The sequence below is a fragment of the Natrix helvetica genome, assembly GCF_964273705.1.
Source record: "Natrix helvetica genome assembly, chromosome: Z".
Classification (NCBI taxonomy): Eukaryota; Metazoa; Chordata; class Lepidosauria; order Squamata; family Natricidae; genus Natrix; species Natrix helvetica.
In genome coordinates, this window is record NC_138554.1 from 100,329,145 (window position 1) to 100,349,654 (window position 20,510).

The window sequence follows — 20,510 nt, forward strand, 5'->3', positions numbered from 1 at the left end:
ACTTGGCTGAAAGGAAAAAAAACTGCCAGCTTTTTAAAACTGACTTTCAACTTGTTTTGGAGAAGCGTGACTGGAGGGAGGGGGATTCCCCCCCCCCTTGGACAAGCGGCTTTAAACGGTTTTGCTCTCTGCCCCCAGAGGAGGAGGAGGAGGGGGAGCCATGAAACGAAATCACGCTCATAGCAAAGGCAGATTTTGGATTGCAATTGTGTAAATGAGGTGATGATCTGAAAACTTTGAAAACTTCTGGTTTTTGCCTTCTGATCCCGGAGCTGGCAGGGCAAGATGGCACACTTCCGTCGTCTTCATAGACACTGAAACGTGACTCCACCCATAGAAGCTTCAGGCATCTTGTCTTTGTCTCCGTGGCACTCAGACAAATCTCTTGTTACATTGGACTCTGGGCTTGGAACAAAGGACTTTATTACTTTATCGCCAGGAGCTGAATATAGAAAAGGATCCTATCTGCTTGGACTCTCTGCCTCGTAACCTCCTTGGCGGTTTTCCTCCCTAATTGTTTCCTCTCTGTATTGACATTGTTATCTCTTTGCTCACTATAATGCCACCCAAAAGACCACCCCCGGGGAAGCCGGGCTTTGCAGTCTCCGCCCCGACATCCTCAGCGTCCAGCCCCAGCGGACAACAGACTTTAACCTCCCTGCTTCAACCCAAGCCTTCTGAGGTGGACTTTCAGCAGATGTTCCAACAGATTTTAAAGGGACAGGAGGATTTAAAAAATCAATTCAAGGGGATGAATGAGCAGCTTAGAGAGAACCAAGACTGGGCGATTAATAACTCACAGAGACTGGATCTTTTGGAGGAGGAGACGGCTGAGATGAGGGGGGAGGTGGGGGGGTTGCAGAAAGGGAACCAAGAGCTAGAGAACCACCAGATAAAAATGGAATTTGAAAGAATGTCCTTTTTCCTTAGGTTTCAAAATGTGATCGAGGCAGATGATGAAGATTTAAGGGACATTATGACAAACCTTTTGGCTGAATACATTAAAAAAGACAAACAACAGATGGGGTGGGACATGGACCTGGTTTATAGAGTAAACTCAGCATACGCTAGAACACATAATGTTCCAAGGGAAGTACACATTAAATTCCTTAGAAAGACTACAAGAGAAGAGATTCTGAGTGCACAAAGTGGGCAAGCACTAAAATACCAGGATAGAGAAATAGCCATTCTGAAACTGATCCCTAAGAAAGTGAGAGAGAGAAGAAAAAACTATTCGCTATTAGTGAAGAAATTATACCAAAAAGGGGTGTGGTTCAGATGGCTGATGCCTGAAGGTATGCTAATTTTCTGGGAGGACACAAGACTCAGAATTAATACAACCATAGAGGCTCAGGCCTTTATGGAAAAAAATAGAGCCCTCCTAGATAAGCCTGATGATATTACACCAGATACACAAGACACGGGAGGGGCCGGAGCTCTGCTGGCGGGGGGAGAAGGGGCAACATCGAGAAAACTCAGATCACAAAAATGAACAAGAAAATCTGTTTGATGTAAAGTGATTGAAATTATTTGAAAATAAAAGTTTATATGCTGACAAAATATCATCGATTTGTAATAATCTAATGTATTAATAAATGAAATGTATGAGTACGGGGGGAGGGACCACCTCCTGCATACTGTAACTGCCCAAATTTGTAAGTTATTCCACTACCCCTTTCCTTATTTATTTTTTTAAAAAACCAATAAAATTTTGTTTTAAAAAAAAAAAGGACTTCCTTTTCTGTTGGCATAAAAGGTTATGTTGATTGTATCCAATACAGTATTATAGATATGCATTACATATACAAGCACTATAAGAATTTTCCAAAAGGCAAACTACAGTTATTACCTTTATCAACTTTCAAATATGCAAGGCACATGATAGCTTATCCATCAAAAATAAGTTTCTCCCTGGATGTTAAGAACCAGGCCTAGAGAACAGAATAAACATGCAATGACTCCTGATGATCAGTGCTGGGATCAACAATCTCTCAGATATTCCACCCAAGGCATGCTCTACAGGAAAAAGCAAAAAGAGAGCTCCATGGATAGATCCTTTAAAAAAAGAATAAAAATGTTTCAATGAACAATTTATAAATGAAGATGCAACACAATATGTTGATAATAACATCCAATTTGGAGTGCACACAGGAACATAGTCTTCACTTAGCAACCATAAATGGGATTGGTAACTCAGCCACTAAGCACTACTCAGTTGCTAAGTAGAAACGCAAATGATTGTGACAGGCTTATGACCATATGGCCATTAAGTTGGTAAGCAAAAAAAAAAAACCATGTTTAAGACTTATGATTTTACTACCCTTGCCTTCCCTATTAACTCCGAATGTTGTAAGTCAGTTGCAAAGCATACCAATGGTGATCTTTTGACTGCAACTGCTGAACATACGAGGATTGGTCACCAAGGTTTTTTTAAGCACTGTTGTAACTTTGATCAGTTGCTGCACAAGTCAGTCAATAAGCAAGGACTACCTGTAGTTGATTTTTCCATGCTGCCCCACAAACTAGTAACTCTATAATTTTAAGGAAATGATACGCTTTGAGGCACATTCAAACAGGACAGATAGTTCAATATTGCTACAAGAGTCATAATCAAAAAGTATGAAAACAGTAGTCATTGTAAGTTATGATTTCACAGACATTACTACATAAGCACTCAAATTCTTCCAATTAAAAATAGTAATGATGTTGATTACACAAAGGTTTCAAAGTTATCTAGTTATAATTCTAATGCAGCCTAATCATTTAGTTTATATTTGTCCACATTCAATTCCAAATAACTATCCCACAAGAGGGGTGACAAACTCCCAGCCGCAGGCCAGATGTGTCACGCACTAGCTATGCCCACCCCCACTTTAACAAACAGGAAAAAAGTCACAATATGTCATGTGATGACGTGACGACGAGAGTTTGACACCACTCCATCCTACAATAATGCAAAAATGCTTAGTGTTCAGTCACATGCATAACTCCCTTGAAGGGAAGACTTTGGTACCATAGCTAAGAATCCACTGTAATTATGACATCTTTTACCTCTATAAGCTATTACAGAAAACTCAGCAGATGCAGAAGGTGGGATGAAATCTTGTAATGCAACAAAAACTGTTACTATACTTTAGAAAATATGACACAGAAAAAGTAACCTTTTGTAGGATTATTACTCATATACCACCTGTACTGTGATTCTAATTATGTAAGTGTAGTCATCCAAGTACACTTACTAAGTCTCCTGTTACTCAGCATTCTCACCCTAAATGGACAATTTTGTTTTTATTCTGTCACAAGACGTGAAGCCTGAGAATTATCCCTAGGTCAAAATTCCCTCTAGGCTTCAATCTATTTTAGGACATGTTATGGTCACCCATTACATTAAAAAACTGCAGCCTCAAGCCAGTCAACCAGGAAATCATATGAATATGCCTATAATAGAAAGGTAAATAGACTTCATTATTCAAGTTACAAAAAGGTTTTATAAATTGAGATATTTTTTTCAGTGAATAACAGCTTTCCAGAGTTTGATGCTTTTTCTTTTTTTCTGAAAGATATGTACCAAATCTAGGACTTTTTGACGAAAAGAAGAATATTACTACTCTTTGTAAACCTATGTAGTATGTTGTATATAATTTTGTGTAAATATATCAGCTTCTAGAAAATATAACCTGTAGTTTTTAAAATTTGAAAATATTCCAAATAATTCTGACATGTTAAATCATAATGTAACTGATTTCTTCATGGTCTTGCAGCATGTGCAAACCAGTCTGCCAGGGAATAATCAGGAAATCATGTTTTAAAAATCTTAGGTTAGAGTTACCTATAAATGTTTCCTTAAGGCTTTTTGAAAACTTCCAGCATTATTGATGAAACTTTTACTATCTAAACCTCATATTTATACATTTATCTATGGAGGTGTAAGATTTTATGGGTTAGAATTCATTCAAAGGCAGCACTTATCAGTCTATATAATTATATGGAGATAAAAAAAAGTCTTCTTTACAAAGCTGCTGTGAAAGGATATCTTCTGTATAACTTCATTAGAAAGAGGTTTGCATATTTAATTTCGGCTGCTCAAAATGTATTCAACTACACCTTATTTGACATATTCACAATCTAAAAAACATTTAAAATCCAAGCTTATACTAAAAAATTTTCAAAGAATGGCTACCCAATAAAAATTTGCTGTCTATTTCAAAATTGTTATTTTCCCAATGTAATTTCCATTATTTTATATCTGCTATCCCTCCATTCTGCTTTAGAGTCCATTGTTTTAAGTTGGGTTCCAAGAACACATTGAAGTGTTGATATGAGGAAATTCTTGGTGAGCTCAGTTGTTTGCTTGCTGTCTTTTCATTTCAACTTTGAGCTACAAATATTCTCCCTTATTGAGACTTTTCATTATCCAACTGAGTGGAATAATCAGTGTAAGCAGCTGTGTATCTAATTATATGGTTAGGTGTGCAATATATGTAAGGTGCCCTTCAACTGTAACTTAATATGTCATAATTTGCAGCATCCTTTTTTGTGCTAATTGAAAACATTTATCTCAATTCAATAGTATTTACAAGATTTCTTAAACATTCATACCTGAAATTCTACTAGAAGCCCTGAGACTCACAATAATTGGATTTCTGAGAAGATAATTCAGGATGAGATTTTTGAAAAAGCTGTTCATCATCCAGGATAAATCCAACTGTACAGTTTAATTTCTAGCTAAACTTACCATTACTGTTAATCAAGAAAACTATATAAACATTGAATTACAGTTAGAGAATGAAATGGTCCTGCTATCTATCAAAAGCTTCATCAATGCTAAGACTCCTACTTACATCATATAATTATATAGCTTAAGACTTCTGAAACAGCAGAGTTTCAAAAATCATGTAACTGCAGTTTTCAGATAAATGGCCCCAAAAGCTTTTAACTACTAGTTCAGAAGACAATGATATGTCAAATCCCAACAACTGTAGACAAGAATGTAGAAAACTAATCTCTCCAATTTTTTTTTCTTAAAAGTTCAGACATGCAAAACAGCATACCTTAAAATGGAGATAACACTCTTTAAAGTTTCAAGAGATTACCAGCTAATGAAAAAAATAAAATAGAAATAACTTTTAAAAAATAAGAGGTCTTCACTATGTTTATAAATCCAAATTCTTTTAAACAAATGACTTTGCTGACTACTATGAAAACTGACTATTGATTCTAAGATAACTATGAACAGTTAGATACCAAGACAAATATTTTTAGAAAGTTAGATACCAAGACAAATGTTTTCTCAATCTCAGCTGCATCAGTTCGTATTGCAAATCTTGAAATAAGTGGCAAATTTTAAAATTTGAACCCCAAATCCCATCAGTTGTGATTTTTCTTTTTCTCTTTTCCTTTTAGTAAAAAAGCACAAAGTACACAATGATGTGTAAACTCTTATTAGAAATTCTAAGGTTTATTTTATTCAGTCTACATATTTAATCCTGTTCAAATTCACGTAAGTGAACAGGACTTATTTTTTGAACTAACATAAACCATATTCTTTACTTTCTCTAAACTTGAAAAAATATCTGCATTTACTGGGGGAGAGGTAAGGACTGAAATGTAGATTTTAGTAATTCAGAAATCTGGAACTTAATGGCATCTAGTTATACAGATTACATGCACAACCTATATAAACTGCCCTTCAGCCATATCTTACTATGCCATATAGTTGTAATAATAAAGCTATTATCGAAGATCAATTAATAGAACTCTGTACTGTGTTAATAAAAAATGATTTAAAAAAAAAAACTTGTCTCTCTTTTAAATTCAACAATATTTACAGCCATAATTTCTAGTAATTTCTCTTTTCATAATAGCATTTAGGCTTAGGGCATAAAATCATTCATTATATAAAATATAGTTCTATTTCAAGCTTTCTTTTTAATTTAATCATTTGCTCGATTAATCATCTAACAATTCATATTTGTCACCCTTAGGTAAAGTTCTAGACCTGTGATGGCGAACCTATGGCACGCGTGCCACAAGTGGCACGCGGAGCCATTTGTCAGGGCACGCGAGGCGCTGCCCTGTCAGCTAGCCAGCGCGCATGCGCGCGCTGGCCAGCTGAGTTCACCTTTTTAAAACCTATTTTTCGCCTTCCCCAGGCTCCAGAGGCTTTATAGGAGCCTGGGGAGGGCGAAAAGAGCCTCCCCTGCCCCCTCCGGAGGCTTCAGGGAACGTCCGGAGGCTTCCCTGAAGCCTTCGGAACACTTAAAACCACCCTCCGAGCAACCCGGAAGTGACTTCGGATGGTCGTTTTAAGCGCTCTGAAGGCTTCAGGGAAGCCTTGTGACGGTCCCTGAACAGGCACGAGACGTGCGTCTCCATCGCCCGGGCCCGGATCGCCTCCGCCGCGCGGCGCCTCAGGCTCGGCGTCCTTGCACCCGGCCTTCACATCGCTGCCGCCGCCGCTACCACCGCCGCTAGGACAGGCTCGGCCGAAGGGAAGTCCATCAGGCCTCGGCCGCGCCGCCCTCGCCTCCTCCTCCTCCTCCTCTAGCCGCGCCATCGCAAGGATTAAGGCGAAAGGGGGGGGACGGGGAAAGTGAAGAGGGCTTTGCATGATTTTTTCGCCTTCTCCAGGCTCCAGAGGCTTTATAGGAGCCTGGGGAGGGCGAAAAGAGCCTCCCCCACCCCCTCAGGAGGCTTCATGGAACGTCCGGAGGCTTCCCTTACTACATTGCAAGGATTAAGGCGAAAGGGGGGGGGGACGGGGAAAGCGAAGAGGGTTTTGCATGATTTTTTCGCCTTCCCCAGGCTCCAGAGGCTTTATAGGAGCCTGGGGAGGGCGAAAAGAGCCTCCCCCGCCCCCCGGAGGCTTCATGGAATGTCCGGAGGCTTCCCTTACTACATCGCAAGGATTAAGGCGAAAGGGGGTGGACGGGGAAAGCGAAGAGGGCTTTGCATGATTTTTTTGCCTTCCCCAGGCTCCAGAGGCTTTATAGGAGCCTGGGGAGGGCGAAAAGAGCCTCCCCCGCCCCCCCCGGAGGCTTCATGGAACGTCCGGAGGCTTCCCTTACTACATCGCAAGGATTAGGGCGAAAGGGGGTGGACGGGGAAAGCGAACAGGGCTTTGTTGTCCTCCTTCTCCTCCTTTCCCCCTCCGGCTCGAACGCGGCGCCAGCAGGCAGCGAACGAGTCGGAGCCTGCCGACTGGAGGAAGAGGGTGAGAGGCGGGTCCTGTGAACGGTGGCAGCAGCGGCGGCAAAAGTCGTAACTCGGCGGCGGGCTGCCCCGGCTGGGAGACAAAGGAGGGGAAAGGCGGCAGGCAGCCGAGTTGCGACTATTGTCGCCGCTGCTGCCGCCGTTCACAGGACCCGACTCTCACCCTCTTCCTCCAGTCGGCAGGCTCCGACTCGTTCGCTGCCTGCCGGGCCCCGGCGCCACGTTCGAGCCGGAGGGGGAAAGGAGGAGAAGGAGGACAACAACCCCCCCTTCGCTTTCCCCGTCCTCCCCCTTTCGCCTTAATCCTTGCGATGGCGCGGCTGGAGGAGGAGGAGGAGGAGGCAAGGGCGGCGCGGCCGAGCCCGTCCTAGCGGCGGTGGCGGCGGCAGCGATGTGAAGCCTGAGGCGCCGTGCAGCGGAGGCAATCCGGGCCCGGGCGATGGAGACGCACGTCTCGTGCCTGTTCAGGGACCGTCCGGAGGCTTCCCTGAAGCCTTCAGAGCGCTTAAAACGACCATCCGAGCAACCCGGAAGTCACTTCCGGGTTGCTCGGAGGGTGGTTTTAAGTGTTCCGAAGGCTTCAGGGAAGCCTCCGGACGTTCCCTGAAGCCTCCGGGGGGGGGCGGGGAGGTTTTAAGTGTTCCGAAGGCTTCAGGGAAGCCTCCGGATGTTCCCTGAAGCCTCCGGGGGGGGGAGGTTTTAAGTGTTCCGAAGGCTTCAGGGAAGCCTCCGGACGTTCCCTGAAGCCTCCGGGGGGGGAGGCTCTTTTCGCCCTCCCCAGGCTCCTATAAAGCCTCTGGAGCCTGGGGAAGGCGAAAAAATCATGCAAAAATGGGCGTGTTGTGCGCGCATGCGCACTGGGGGCGCATTGCATTATGGGTGCGGCACGCCCGCACACGACCCCCCCGCGCTCCCCCCACTTGTAGCACGCGAGCCAAAAAAGGTTCGCCATCGCTGTTCTAGACCCAAAGGTACTTTTTCAAGAGGCAACCGGACTTTCTGGTTTTTTTTTTCTTTGAAGATATTTCACTTCTCATCCAAGAAGCTTCTTCAACTATGACTGGATAGTGGGGAATGGAAGGATTTACACTCCTTGCAGACAACTGATCATTTGCATTCTTTTGGCGAGTCACTAAGGTCACCTGGAGGTTTATCTGTGTCATCAGGATCACCTGAATAGTGCAAATGGGTGTGGACCCTTCTTGGAACTGTTGAAAGGACTGTGTTGTAGATTGGAGATAGATGATATTGTATCCCACCAGCTCTGTTGAGAGAAAGCTGTTCAATTTTGACATAGATGGCCTCTTTGATCCCGCTTTCAAACCAGCGGTCCTCTTTGTCCAAAATGTGGATTTTGCTATCTTCAAATGAGTGGCCTGTGCCTTTTAAATGCAGGTGGACTGTTGAATCCAGTCCTGATGTGCTTGTGCTCCTATGTTGTGCCATGTGCTTACAAAGTGGTTATGAAAAACCTTGATCTTAACTACAGATACCTAACTCAAGACCACAACTAAGTATATACCATTTAAAATATGTTATATCACTAACCTAGCAATATGTGGGATCACTGAGCTATTGTTTTGGTGAAATACTTTGGAAAGAGGTTAAAGGAATAAAGGGATGGGGCAAGCAGAGGGCAGGTTCTTTCCATTCCAGTTCCTGTATGACCATGTGATGATGCCTATGCAGGAGTATTTTGATGCTGCTCAGTTCAAGCTTAGAGAAATTAGATATGATGGAATGTGCACCTGGAGTTGGCGGGGGGGGGGAGTTTTGGCAACACAGAACTTTCCCGGAGTGGTGGTGGTCCAAATTGAAAGACAGCACAGCCCTGAGCTGGATGAGACAGTAGGGAAGAGGTTCGGGCTACCCTAGAATCTCTTAAGATGTATCTAGTGGGCTAGAAGGTTATAGATGCTATTTGCAAAGGTTCTGTCCATTAGGTGTAAGCAAATAAAGCAGGGTGGATTTAATTTAAATCAAGTTGATTTAAATCACTAGTAAAAAGGTTTGATTTAAAACAACTTGATTCAAATCATAATTTTTAAAGAGCAACTGTCATTTCTATCCAGCAGGGGCTTCTCCTCTGACCCGCTGTTGTCTCACCAACAGTTCCATTCAATTTAATGGGTCAACTGGTGATGCAGCAGTGACACAAGGTGAGGGATGTGACAGGCAGCAGGTGAGTGGATGCCCGCTAACAGGTGCTGCCATGATGAATCTGAAATGACAGGTGCTCTTTAATGTTATATTTATAAGCTGCTTAGAAGGTTTCACTTTCAATTGCTGCTTTTTGCTTGGATCTGATGTTATTTAAAGTTTAAAATAGTGGATGTAGCTAAGCCCCAATGATTTGAATGGCAATACAGAACTTCATTTCCATGTTGATAGGCAGATGGGGATAATGTGAAGGATGGCACCTGTGAGTAGCATGCAAAAATAAGGAGGAAAAATAGTCCACAATTGGAAGAATGGAAGCATACACTAGTATATGACTAAGAAACATACAATGAATCAACAGATTAACCTGTTTTCCATCAAAGGGAATAATGAAACAGTCATAATGTTTACTGATCCACACATCCTTATACTGCACATAAGAAAATCTAAAGTTGCTATTACAACTTTATCATCATTTCATCATGTTATTTTTTGGGGGAAACTACATGCACTTTTTCTCTGTTTCATAGAAATAACTTTTGATTAAAAATGTAGGTTAAATCAAAGGTAATAATAATGAGGAAGAAAATAGAAATGGAACAGAAGCCATACTATGAATCATTGCAGCTTTTTCAATCTCCTTTAGTCTGTTTTGCAAATACTTACCAAAGCAGTTCATGAATGCTACTTTGCTCTGTAGCAGACACAGAAAATAATGAAAGGGAGAATTTGTGCAAAATAATACTCCTAGACTTACCACTGGATGTGAAAATCCATCCAAAGATTGCTAAGTACATAAACCTGAAAATTGGTAAAATTATTTCTTTTTTTATTAAAAGTTTTAATAAATTTTACAAATGTTGCCCCCTCACCTTCCCTCCCCCCACCCTCCCTCCCCCCAACCTCCCAGAGCAAAATATAGGGTATAAACATTTAACAATCATATGCTAACATAAGCTAACTGAATTCGACATCCTACCTCCTCTTGTGCCTTTATTCCCCTTTTGTTATGCTAACTTTAGATAAGTTGTAACATTCCTTATTCCTTCACTCATAAGCTAATTGAAATTTTTTAGTCCGATATTTATTTTGAATATAGTCAATCCATCTTTTCCATTCGAACTTGTATTTCTCATCTGAACTGAAAAATTATTTCAATCAGCAAAATAGAAGGAAGAATGTAATCTTTATTTGTATTTTATTTTCCATTCTACCAAATGACAACTAGTTTCTTAATTATTAATAAATAATGCACTGATCACATCTATTCCCATGTTCTGAAAACCACTAGCCATATTTGTGTTATATGAATGCACTGTCATCAAGTAAATTTGGAGAGGTTTACTTATTTATCCTATTTATATGGCCCCTTATCTCAAAAAGTAACTTTGGGCAGTGAACAGTTAAAATGTAATAAAAACAATTGTACACATTACAAAATTTAAAATACAGGGTATCAAGCAAGGTGAACACAAATTACTAGTATAACTAAAAAGTGGGTCTCTATATACCCTAAGGACTCAAGCCCTGGAGACAAAGCACCACCTGCCAATTTCCAATTGTTTGTTTTAAATCAACACTGTTCATTGGAAATTCCCCCATGCTACATTCCCATAGAGTTCATGCACTTAACTCTGCTCCCATAGCTCTGCCTGCTCTTCTTCTACATCAACATTTTCTTTATAACAATAGAATATATTTTATCCCCTTAACAAGCTTTGAGAAATCTTTGTTTTGCTCAATTAAACAGTGAATAACTAATTTGCTGCTGAAACTTTGCTACAATCTTTTGCAGGAAAAGTTGTCTCAGATAAATTGTTCCTTGCAATCATTTATTGTTTCTATTCCCTATATACAGAACAAATCACGGTTTGGTAGTTTTTTCCAAGCCAACCATGCAAAATTATCGGACAATATTCTTATAAACACAGCTACTAAGTAATATAGATTATCTACTTTATCTTGACTAGTATAGCTATACAATTGCTTTAAATTAAATGCAGGCAATCTAACCCTAGACTTGTATAGATGGTTTATAGGCAAACAAATGAAAACATATGCAGAGTGTCCTCAACTTATGACTACTACAGTTGGGACCAGAATTTCCATTGGTAAGCAAGGCAGTTAAGGGTGTTGTACCTATTTTACAACCTTTTTAATCATTATTAAGTGAATCACTGCAGTTATTAAGTGAATCCCATTTTCGTTAAGTGAATCCAGCTTCCTCTAGTTCCTTTGCTTATGGGAAACAGCTGGGAAGATTGCAAATGGTGATCACATGACTTCACATACCTCCATACACTTTTGAATACTTCTTCCCTCCAAAAAATTAGTTATTTGGGAAATTCATAAACAAGACACAATGATTTTCTCTTAAATGTGCTTATTTGATATTCTGTTGAAACGCATCATGAATGTTTGCAATTAAATATATTTAAAATTGGTACAAATTTATAACGAGACTACTTTTAAATAAATTATAAAATTATCATATCAATTAATTTTATTAACACTGGAACTTACTGTAACATCTTCAAGATCCATATATTTTGTTAATATAGGTTTTTATTTTAGCATATCTGCACAAAATTCACAAATGCGAAGTAATCAGACTAAGTAGCTATATTTTAAAAATGTTGTAAACCTGAAACATAGTATCAAATATATACAGTGGTATGTTGGAACTCAATTGCTTTGAAACCCATTGAATTTGGTACTCATCATGTTTGATACAAAATTTTTATCCTAATATTCATCATTTGTTTGGTACTCAATACACAACCTAGAACATGTTGGTGTCAGCTGCCTTGTGACTTACAACATTATTCCTTATTGGAAAAATTTGTCTAATATTGTTTTTTATACACATTGCACTCCAATAATCATTAACAATGAGTACCTGGAGACCACTGCACTATATAACTGTAGGTTTGTAGAAGAATAGCACTAATAAAAGTACCACAGTGGCATTATTTGTACTTACAATGCCAACATGCAGATCTCTAGATTGATAATCTTCAATTAACTATCATCCATGCAACAACTGCTACAATCTTGAACAAGGAGACTTATCCTTGAAATTATGGCTGTCACAGAGTCCTCACAGTCACATGATCACTATTTGGGGCTTAGCAACTGGTCACAGCATTTGCAGCATTTCACAATCATCATTTGCTGCTAAAAAGAGATTGGACAACCATTTATCTGAAGGTATAGGGTTTCCTGCCTGAGCAGGGAGTTGGACTAGAAGACCTCCCAAGTCCCTTCAAACTCTATTATTCTGCTATTTGTCACTATTTGTAACCTTCATTATTAAGTTCAATAAATAAAATCAATGGGGAAGCTAGCGGAAGATTACATTTGGCAATCATGTGATGTTGCCCCTAATAACCACATGGAGTTTGCCTAATGACTGCAACTGTTGCAAGTCAGAATAGACAAGCGATATTGCACTTTATGACCGTGTTGCTTAGCAACCGAGTTCCTCATCCCAATTACCATTGATCACCGAGGATTACCTGTACAAAGATGCCACTCTTTGCTCACATTCATTTCTGTAAGCGCTACATTGCTTCACAGTTGTAGTCAATTTCTTTTCTTTTTTAAAGTATAAATGTGAATATTGGGTAATTTGGGGGGGAGAGAGAGATGTGTTTTACCTCAAATGTCTTTCTATGCCATGACACATTGATACTTTTTGTTGTTGTTACTCCCTTCAACTTAAGTGTGGACTCTTGATGGCTGCCTGGGTTGGTCCTTGCAGGTTTTTTGGCAAAAAAAAAAAAAGTCCAGTTGCCATATCTCAATCTATAGACAACTGTAACTGGATGATTGAGAATCTTCATCAACATTTTCTTAGCAAAGTTCTTCAGTGGTTTATCATTGTTTCTAGGACTTCTCCCTGTAAAGAGTAAACCTTCTTCTCCCAGTAAAGACTAATGCAGAGTGCTGGGGAAAACAAGCTTTTGATCTTATCACCAATGTAGTCCCACTATCCTCAACTTTTTATTAATAAAAGATATCATGAGATGATAAAACAATACTGGTATTAAAATCTGGGGAAATCATGTTGAAGTAGGTTTTCTCCTCAATGATTCTTACTTAGTAATGTATGGGCAGTTGATGACCCAGATGACGTCAAGAAGGGGATCAGAGAAGCAACTCCCTTTTTCTCTGCACGCCTTCCTGATAGCAACTCATTAAAGGGTCTCAAAAGAAATACCATATTTCTCTATTTATACATTGCAGAATGTACAGGACAGAATTACAATATAAAAGCAGACATGAAGTTAGGTGTATATATGGAGGAAAGCCAAGGACGTTAAAATAGTGGGTGAGATACGGCATGCAACCCTCTGCCCCTTTTAATACACGTGCAATAGATATCTAAAAGGAGCAGGGATTTTATCACCAGGTTGTACCACCATTTCTATGTTGCTGGCCCTTCCCTCAGATGTCTCTGTGGAAGGGAAATCAAGGCCACAGAAACTGAGAACTAGAATTGATGTATCTATAGGTATTCCTTGATTTACAAACACAATTGGAATCAGAATTTCCACTGCTAAGTAAGGTAATTGTTAAGTGAGTCACACTCAATTTTACAACCATTTACCATGGTTGTTAAGCAAATTACCACAATTGTCAAGTGAATTACATGGTTATTAAGCAATTCCAGCTTCCCACATTGACTTTATCGGAAGCTGGCTGGGAAGGTTGCACATGATGATCACATGACACCAGGACTCTGCAACCATCCTAAATACATGCCAGTTGCCAAGCACCTGGGTTTTGACTATGGGGATGCAGTAATGGTTCTAAATACAAGGGGCAGTCTTGAATATTTTTTCCAGTGCTTTTGTAAATTTGAATTATTACTAAGCAAATGGTTGTAAGTTTAGTATTTATTAGTGTACTTCCAGTTTAGTCTGATTTCTGGTGATGTCATGAAAGCAACTATGCAATTTTATGACACAAGTGGATTATCATTACCTTTCAGTAATTCTTACAGCTTCAGAATCTAATCTGTATCTTGGAATTTACTGATGATTTCCCATCAAAATATTAACCAGATCCCAGACATTTAACTTTTTAAAATCAGGGGTGGCTATATGGAAGAATTGTAAGAGACTGCCATACAGTTGTCAAGAACACTATTTGAATATGTATACACTATCCCATATATTCATAGACAACATTTTCTCTTCTCCTTATAATTCTTGCTTATTTATTTGGTAGCTGCATATTAATAATGTGCTGGGAACTATTCATTTGTGCAACAATTTAATACTTATCCAAATATAACAGTGGATTCTGAACATTAGCTATAATTACATGATGGGAAATCTGATTTCTTTCTACATATAGATGGCTTAATGAAATTGAGCCATTTTCTATTGTCCTTTCATGGTACTGAAGAACAGATACTTTCTATTTTATATTTTTAAAAAAAAGTTCCAAAAAACCCCAGACCTTAAAATAGTGTTAAATCTTTTGCATAATTGCATATCCAGCACTGCAGTCCATTGGCAAAAGTTTCAACACACTTACTTATTAGAGTCATTAGGGCTAACAAGCAAGACATTGCTATTTCTTCCACATAGTCATTTCTTTCATGAAAAGAAAGAGGACATTAATGAAAACACAAAATCAACATATTATCAATAAAGGACCAAAAAACTCTCTTCATTTTTTGTAAAACACAAGAATTTTTGGCATCTAAATTTTTTACAATTGCAAATGAATGCAAACAACCAAGTCAATTCCTTCAAAGTTCCATACAATCTTTATGCGAAGTACTGTAACTACTAAAATCATTCTTAATCCAAGGTACAATTCTAGTTGAAAATCCATACATACTAAAATTTCAAATAATTTGATAGTCAATTAGGTCCCGAAATACTGTACTATGAATACAAAGAATAACATAATAAAGTATAATATTATCTCCACTATGATTCAAGGAACAAAATCTTTCTGCTGTAAAGAGTTCACATAAATGAATAATTTTTAAAAGCCCACAAGTTGTAAACAAGGGAGATGAAAAATGAACAGATGGCTGCAGCATGTAGTGAATATTCTAGAGTTTCTCTCATTGATATGCTTTTTTTGAGACTTTGAATGTACCAAATTCAAATTTTGATCCTGTCTGTAGTACCCAAATATGATTATAATTGTTGAAAAAGGGTTTTAACGGGGCATTTTCACAGAGAAATTGCTAAATATTAGCTTGTCTTTTAAAATAACTTATAACATGCACCCAAGCCAGGAGTCAAGGTAGAAACATTATGACAGTCATCTCTGCAAGATACTTGCAATTCATATACAGTGTTACTAGAATTTACTTGTCTTCCTCTACTGATTACAACCTAGTCCAAAGGTCTATTTATAGTTGCCCAAGGCCCCTCTCTTCCCAAAATCAAATAAAATGAACTTTAATTGATGGATGAAACCCTGTACTGCAGAATTGATTACAAACTCTGCAGTAGCAGCAGGCAAATTCCTGGTACTTACCTCCAAAAGGTGAAAGCAAAAGGGTGTTGATGACACTAGCAGATTACTACCACTTGCTCTGCCATGAGTTAAAGATTATCCTATATACACTCTGTCCCCACAGCAATAATTGAAACAATCCCCCCCTTCAGCAATGGCAGTGACCAGTTGGCTGGCAGCCATAAAGTACAGTCCATTCTATTCAGGACTGACCCCTACTAACAACAAATGACACTCAGGCAGTCTTTCATTCACATGTTGAGTTTCAGTAAACTCTTTCAATTATTCTGACGCAGACCTTTCTAGAGATTGAATCCAAAATAAAGAGGTACTCTTGGCAGTTTCGTAACAATGAACCTGAATGCACCTAAAAAATCATGATGCCAAAGAACGTCGTGTGATTCCTTTTTCGTTTCGCTTCCAGCAGTCCAAATGGCTATTTTACTACCATGGGTGAAGCGCGACAGTACGTTTTCCCTGCATTTGGCAGACTTCAACACTTACCTATCTTCTCCCCCAGAAAATCGCCCTTCCCGCGGCCAATCCTTGCGCTTGTCCTGCCTCCCGCCCTCCCAGCTCCAAATGTAGCGAAGTGACAGCACCACCGTGGCAATTACAACCCACCCAGCTTTTCAATCAGCTCCGCCACCTTTCCCCCCCTTACTCAACTGAATGCGGATTGCAGCTACAGGCAACAGGGAAAGGGAGCGGGAGAGAAGAACCAGAATGTGTGTTTTTCATCTGAAATGGCAAGACGGACCCCCTGTTTTGGGGAGAGCGCGCGCAATAATCGCTGAAGGAAAGGGGAGGAGGGTGATCTGTCCGCGCACCGCCCCTAAATTTTGCGAAAAGAGGCGGGGAGAAAGAAGAATAATCCCGCAGAGGTCGAGGAGATAATCCCGAGCGGGAAACAAAGATTATCCCCCATAGGAGATAATCCGGGGCAAGAAAAAAGACTTCCCAGAGTTGGGAGGACAAGGGACACGGAAGAGGTGGGGAAAGCGGCAAAATGCCCCATTACGAGCTACGAGTAAAATACCTGCACGAGCCTTAATCCCTTACCATAAAACGCCCAAAGAGGCCGCCACCAGTTTCGCTCCGAGACCAGCTAAAGCGAGAGTCACGGGTTAGGCTCCTCGCCGGGAACCAGTTCCTGTCCCACAAGAGCTTTGCCCGCTTTTTCTCCGCCCTCTTCCATACACACAGGCTCGGCATTCACACAGGGTGCGCCACGACAGGACCTTATGCCCCCCCTTCCTGCGTACCCCCGCGTAAGGAGAAAAAAGAGGGGGACTCGCCTGCCCCAAAAGCCTCTCTCCAGAGCTACGAAGGTGGGCAGTTACCGGCAGTTACCGGTGGGTTGGCTGGCTGGGTTCGCTGGCTGGCCTCGCCTCTCCTTTCGCTCGCACGCGCACCCACAGCCTCGTTCTCTTCAGTGGACGCCTCCGCCGCTCTGCCTCAGCCCCATCTAATGACCTGAAACTCCCGGCAGCGCGCGCCCGCAACCGTCTCTGCCCGTCGAGAGGCGCACACGGTAGAAACGGGTACCCGCCGGTCTGGCTCTTTTGCGCGCGCAGCAGTCCGTCCTACTGTTGCTGCTGCCGAGGCAAAGAGCGCGCGAAAGAGCTTCTCTAGTCTAGCTGATCGGGCGGGAGCGCGCGAAGCAAGTCCCTCCCCCTTTAACTCTTTCGCTGCCTTCTGACTGGGCTTGCGGTTGGTCCCACCTTTCTGGCCTGGGGACGCCAGTTTCGCCATTCATGCCAAGGCAAAGAAAAGGGAACTCACGTGTGCATTTGTCTTTTGTCCCGGAGATCTTCTATCGCCTGCATTCTTCGGGCTGGAATGTAACGAGGATGAAAACCAGGTGATGTCAAGGCCATAAATGAATGCGTGTCAACATTGGACAAATCAGTGTGCAGAATTAAAGATCCAATACTATTCGCACTTATTCTGAAATAAGCCCGATTAAATTGACGAATGCTTACCCTGGGCAGACGTGTTTAAGCGTATTGTTAACTAAATAAGGAAGTAACCCCTATTGGAAGACTAGATTTTTTTTTTTTTACTTTCAAAGGTAGATATTCAAAACGGCTTGGATTGAAAATAGTTCGAAATAAATCGGAATGAATTCAGAATTAATCCCTTCCTCCCACACACGCACACACACACACACACACACACACAAACACACTCACTTCCTTTCTGAACTAAAAACTCTGTTTTGTTTTTGAGGGTTGAAGTTTTTTTAACATCCCAATCTCACATACATTAGCTGCATTTGCCAGTAAATTCACATAAATTTACTTGTAGTAGTTTAGATGTCATTCAGAATGCTTGGGTTGATTATTTCAGAAATCCACAATTTCAAGAGTAGGACTCCCCAAAAATTGTTTTGAATCAGAGAGTATATTTACGAACACAGTTAAATTGGAAAAAAAGACGATGTGATTTATTTGCACATTTCAGCTTTGATTCTCAGGATGGGTGAGTTTGTAGATGGAGAACCTCTAAACTCCTCAAAGATGAAGTGAAGTAAGAATTTATAACATGGAAATAACAACACACTTTTAAAAATCTTAATATAGTTATATACTCCTACTACTTGTTTATTGAAAAGCTCTTACATGTTTTGACTAAGTAAAGTCTATTTGTGTTACTCACAGAATTAACACTTTTCTCCATCCTGTTCATTTCTATTTTCTGAATGGGATTTCCACTAAAACAGAAAAGTTAATCTTATATTTAGCTATTGGTTATGAAAAAGACTGGTCCTTTTTGCAGGTTTTTAAAAATATTTCTAGATTGCTTTTTTAATATTCTCAATAATGAAATAACTAATAAAGTTAATAGATGCCATCCTTACAGTATATTCTCATAAATTCAAAACCAGTATAATAAGATATATACCTGAAGAAAAAATGGACAAAAATATATAGGCCTTCCTGATTTTCTTAAGGCTTGTAATGATTACACACAAAATGGCAATCTATTTCAGAGTCACGGGGCCCTTTTTTCTTAGTTATAACAGTAAGAGCAAGCTGGTAATAAAACAGGTGCTACTTCAAGTAATTTGATAAGTAGTTTAGCATACCCAACAAAATCTATATACTTGTGGCATCACATTTTCTATGGTACCCAAGTTCAGCTAGTTTGTTTATTTTTTTTACTACCAGTTCAGGCGTGCTCTCGTGTGCGCTTGCGCGTGCACAACTCTTATGTGCATGTGCAGAAGCGTCCAGGTGGGTGGGTGGAGCAGCAACCCACCTCTGCCCCAGTTTAAAGAACAAAAAGTTTTAAAAATCTATACTTAATCAGTATATTGCACATGGGTTCAGTGGTGTTTTTCCACAATGTGTACACAAGATAAGATTCTTGAGGAATAGAATGATAGAGTAAAAATAGTACCCTGTTTAAAACAATTTATTAGTATTGTGTCCTAGAGTTGTTATTGATAGTATTGTGGTGATTCCGCTATAGCAGTGCTTCTCAATTATTTTCTGTCATGCCCCCCCTAGGAAGAAGAAAACATTTCGCGCCCCCCGCGCAACTGTAAATAGTATTTTCGTGCCCCCCCGCGCTCTAAGCTTTGGAAACTCGCCTTTCCTTACCACGGAGGAAACTTGGAAACTCTCCAGACAGAGACGCATCCTTGAAGCCCAGGTTTCGCTTCTCTCCGCCGGGGCCCGCCTTACTCCCCACCCATTTAGCCGGCACTAGATCCGGTTCCTGTACGGCTCCAGCGGCCGATAAAGGTTCCGGGTCGGAGGCCTGATAAATGGGCGCCGCCGCTGGCCGCGGGAGGAGCAGTCGCCTTGTTGTGGCTGCCCGAGATGGATAGGCTTGAGTCGCGACTGTGAGGGCTGGTCAGAAGAAGGAGAAAGAGAAGGGGCGGCTGAGGGAAGAGAGACGCGGGCAGGCTCAGCGATCCTGACGGGCAAACGAGCCTCCCTTTACGGAGCCTCGCGCCCCCCCTGGGGGGCGCGCCCCACTATTTGAGAAACACTACGCTATAGTAACAATCACTAGTTTCACATAAGTCATATAACAATATATAAATTATATTGGTACCATAAAAGAGTATTTCCTTTAACATTATCCAGGATTCTGGTTTGATTTATTTATTTACTTATTTGTTTGATTTACATCTCACTTGTTTTCCCAGGAGTTCAAAGAAGCTTACGTTGGAATCTTCCTTTATTTCCATAGCCATACTATCAGCCTGGAAAGGTAATCACCGAATGAATCTCCATGATTGAAGATACACTTGAAACTAGGTGTCTCCAGGCCTAATCCACTACCTTAAGTACCTTACTACCCTGGCTTTCATATAATCAGGGGTAGTATTCACTTACTTTCCCTACCAGTTCACATAACAGCACTGGCTGTCCACGTATGTGCTTTAATCGTGCATGGCTTGCACACATATGCATGATTTGGAGCTGAGGGTGATGAAATGCCACAAGAGACGCCTAGAAAGCAGGTGGAGGTCCTCACGCTCCGAATCTGACCGAACACAGGTAAGATCCTATTTACGGACCTACCTTGTGGCACTGAGAGCAGCCAAACGTAGACACTGTGCCGCTCTTATTGCGTCCGCAGATAACCGCCCTGCCGCCCTGTTTCGGGTGACCCGCTCCCTCCTATCACAG

The 20,510-nt window shown here is 40.7% G+C and overlaps 2 protein-coding genes across 9 annotated transcripts in view; one reads left to right on the forward strand and one right to left on the reverse strand.

The window, feature by feature from the left end:
* The window catches only part of PALS2 (protein associated with LIN7 2, MAGUK p55 family member), a 65,550-nt gene extending 48,075 nt beyond the window's left edge, over nt 1–17,475 (reverse strand). The window contains exon 1 of one of the 8 annotated variants that reach the window (XM_081971432.1): nt 17,215–17,475. Coding sequence is in view for 2 of the 8 variants with exons in the window: in XM_081971435.1 (XP_081827561.1) it covers nt 1,850–1,880 (31 nt within the window). In the remaining 6 variants the exon portion in view is untranslated. Of the gene's footprint in view, nt 1–1,849; nt 1,976–16,530; nt 16,548–16,923; nt 16,940–17,159 lie in introns of those variants that run through there. The other 7 variants (XM_081971431.1, XM_081971430.1, XM_081971433.1 and 4 more) reach the window with 7 other exon arrangements.
* Nucleotides 16,511–20,510, forward strand: part of LOC309402000 (uncharacterized protein) — a 45,099-nt gene continuing 41,099 nt past the window's right edge. Inside the window, exons 1-2 of the mRNA XM_081971438.1 lie at nt 16,511–16,589; nt 20,024–20,088. Of these exons, the coding sequence (XP_081827564.1) occupies nt 16,534–16,589; nt 20,024–20,088 (121 nt within the window). The 5' untranslated portion in view covers nt 16,511–16,533. The remainder of the gene's footprint in view (nt 16,590–20,023; nt 20,089–20,510) is intronic.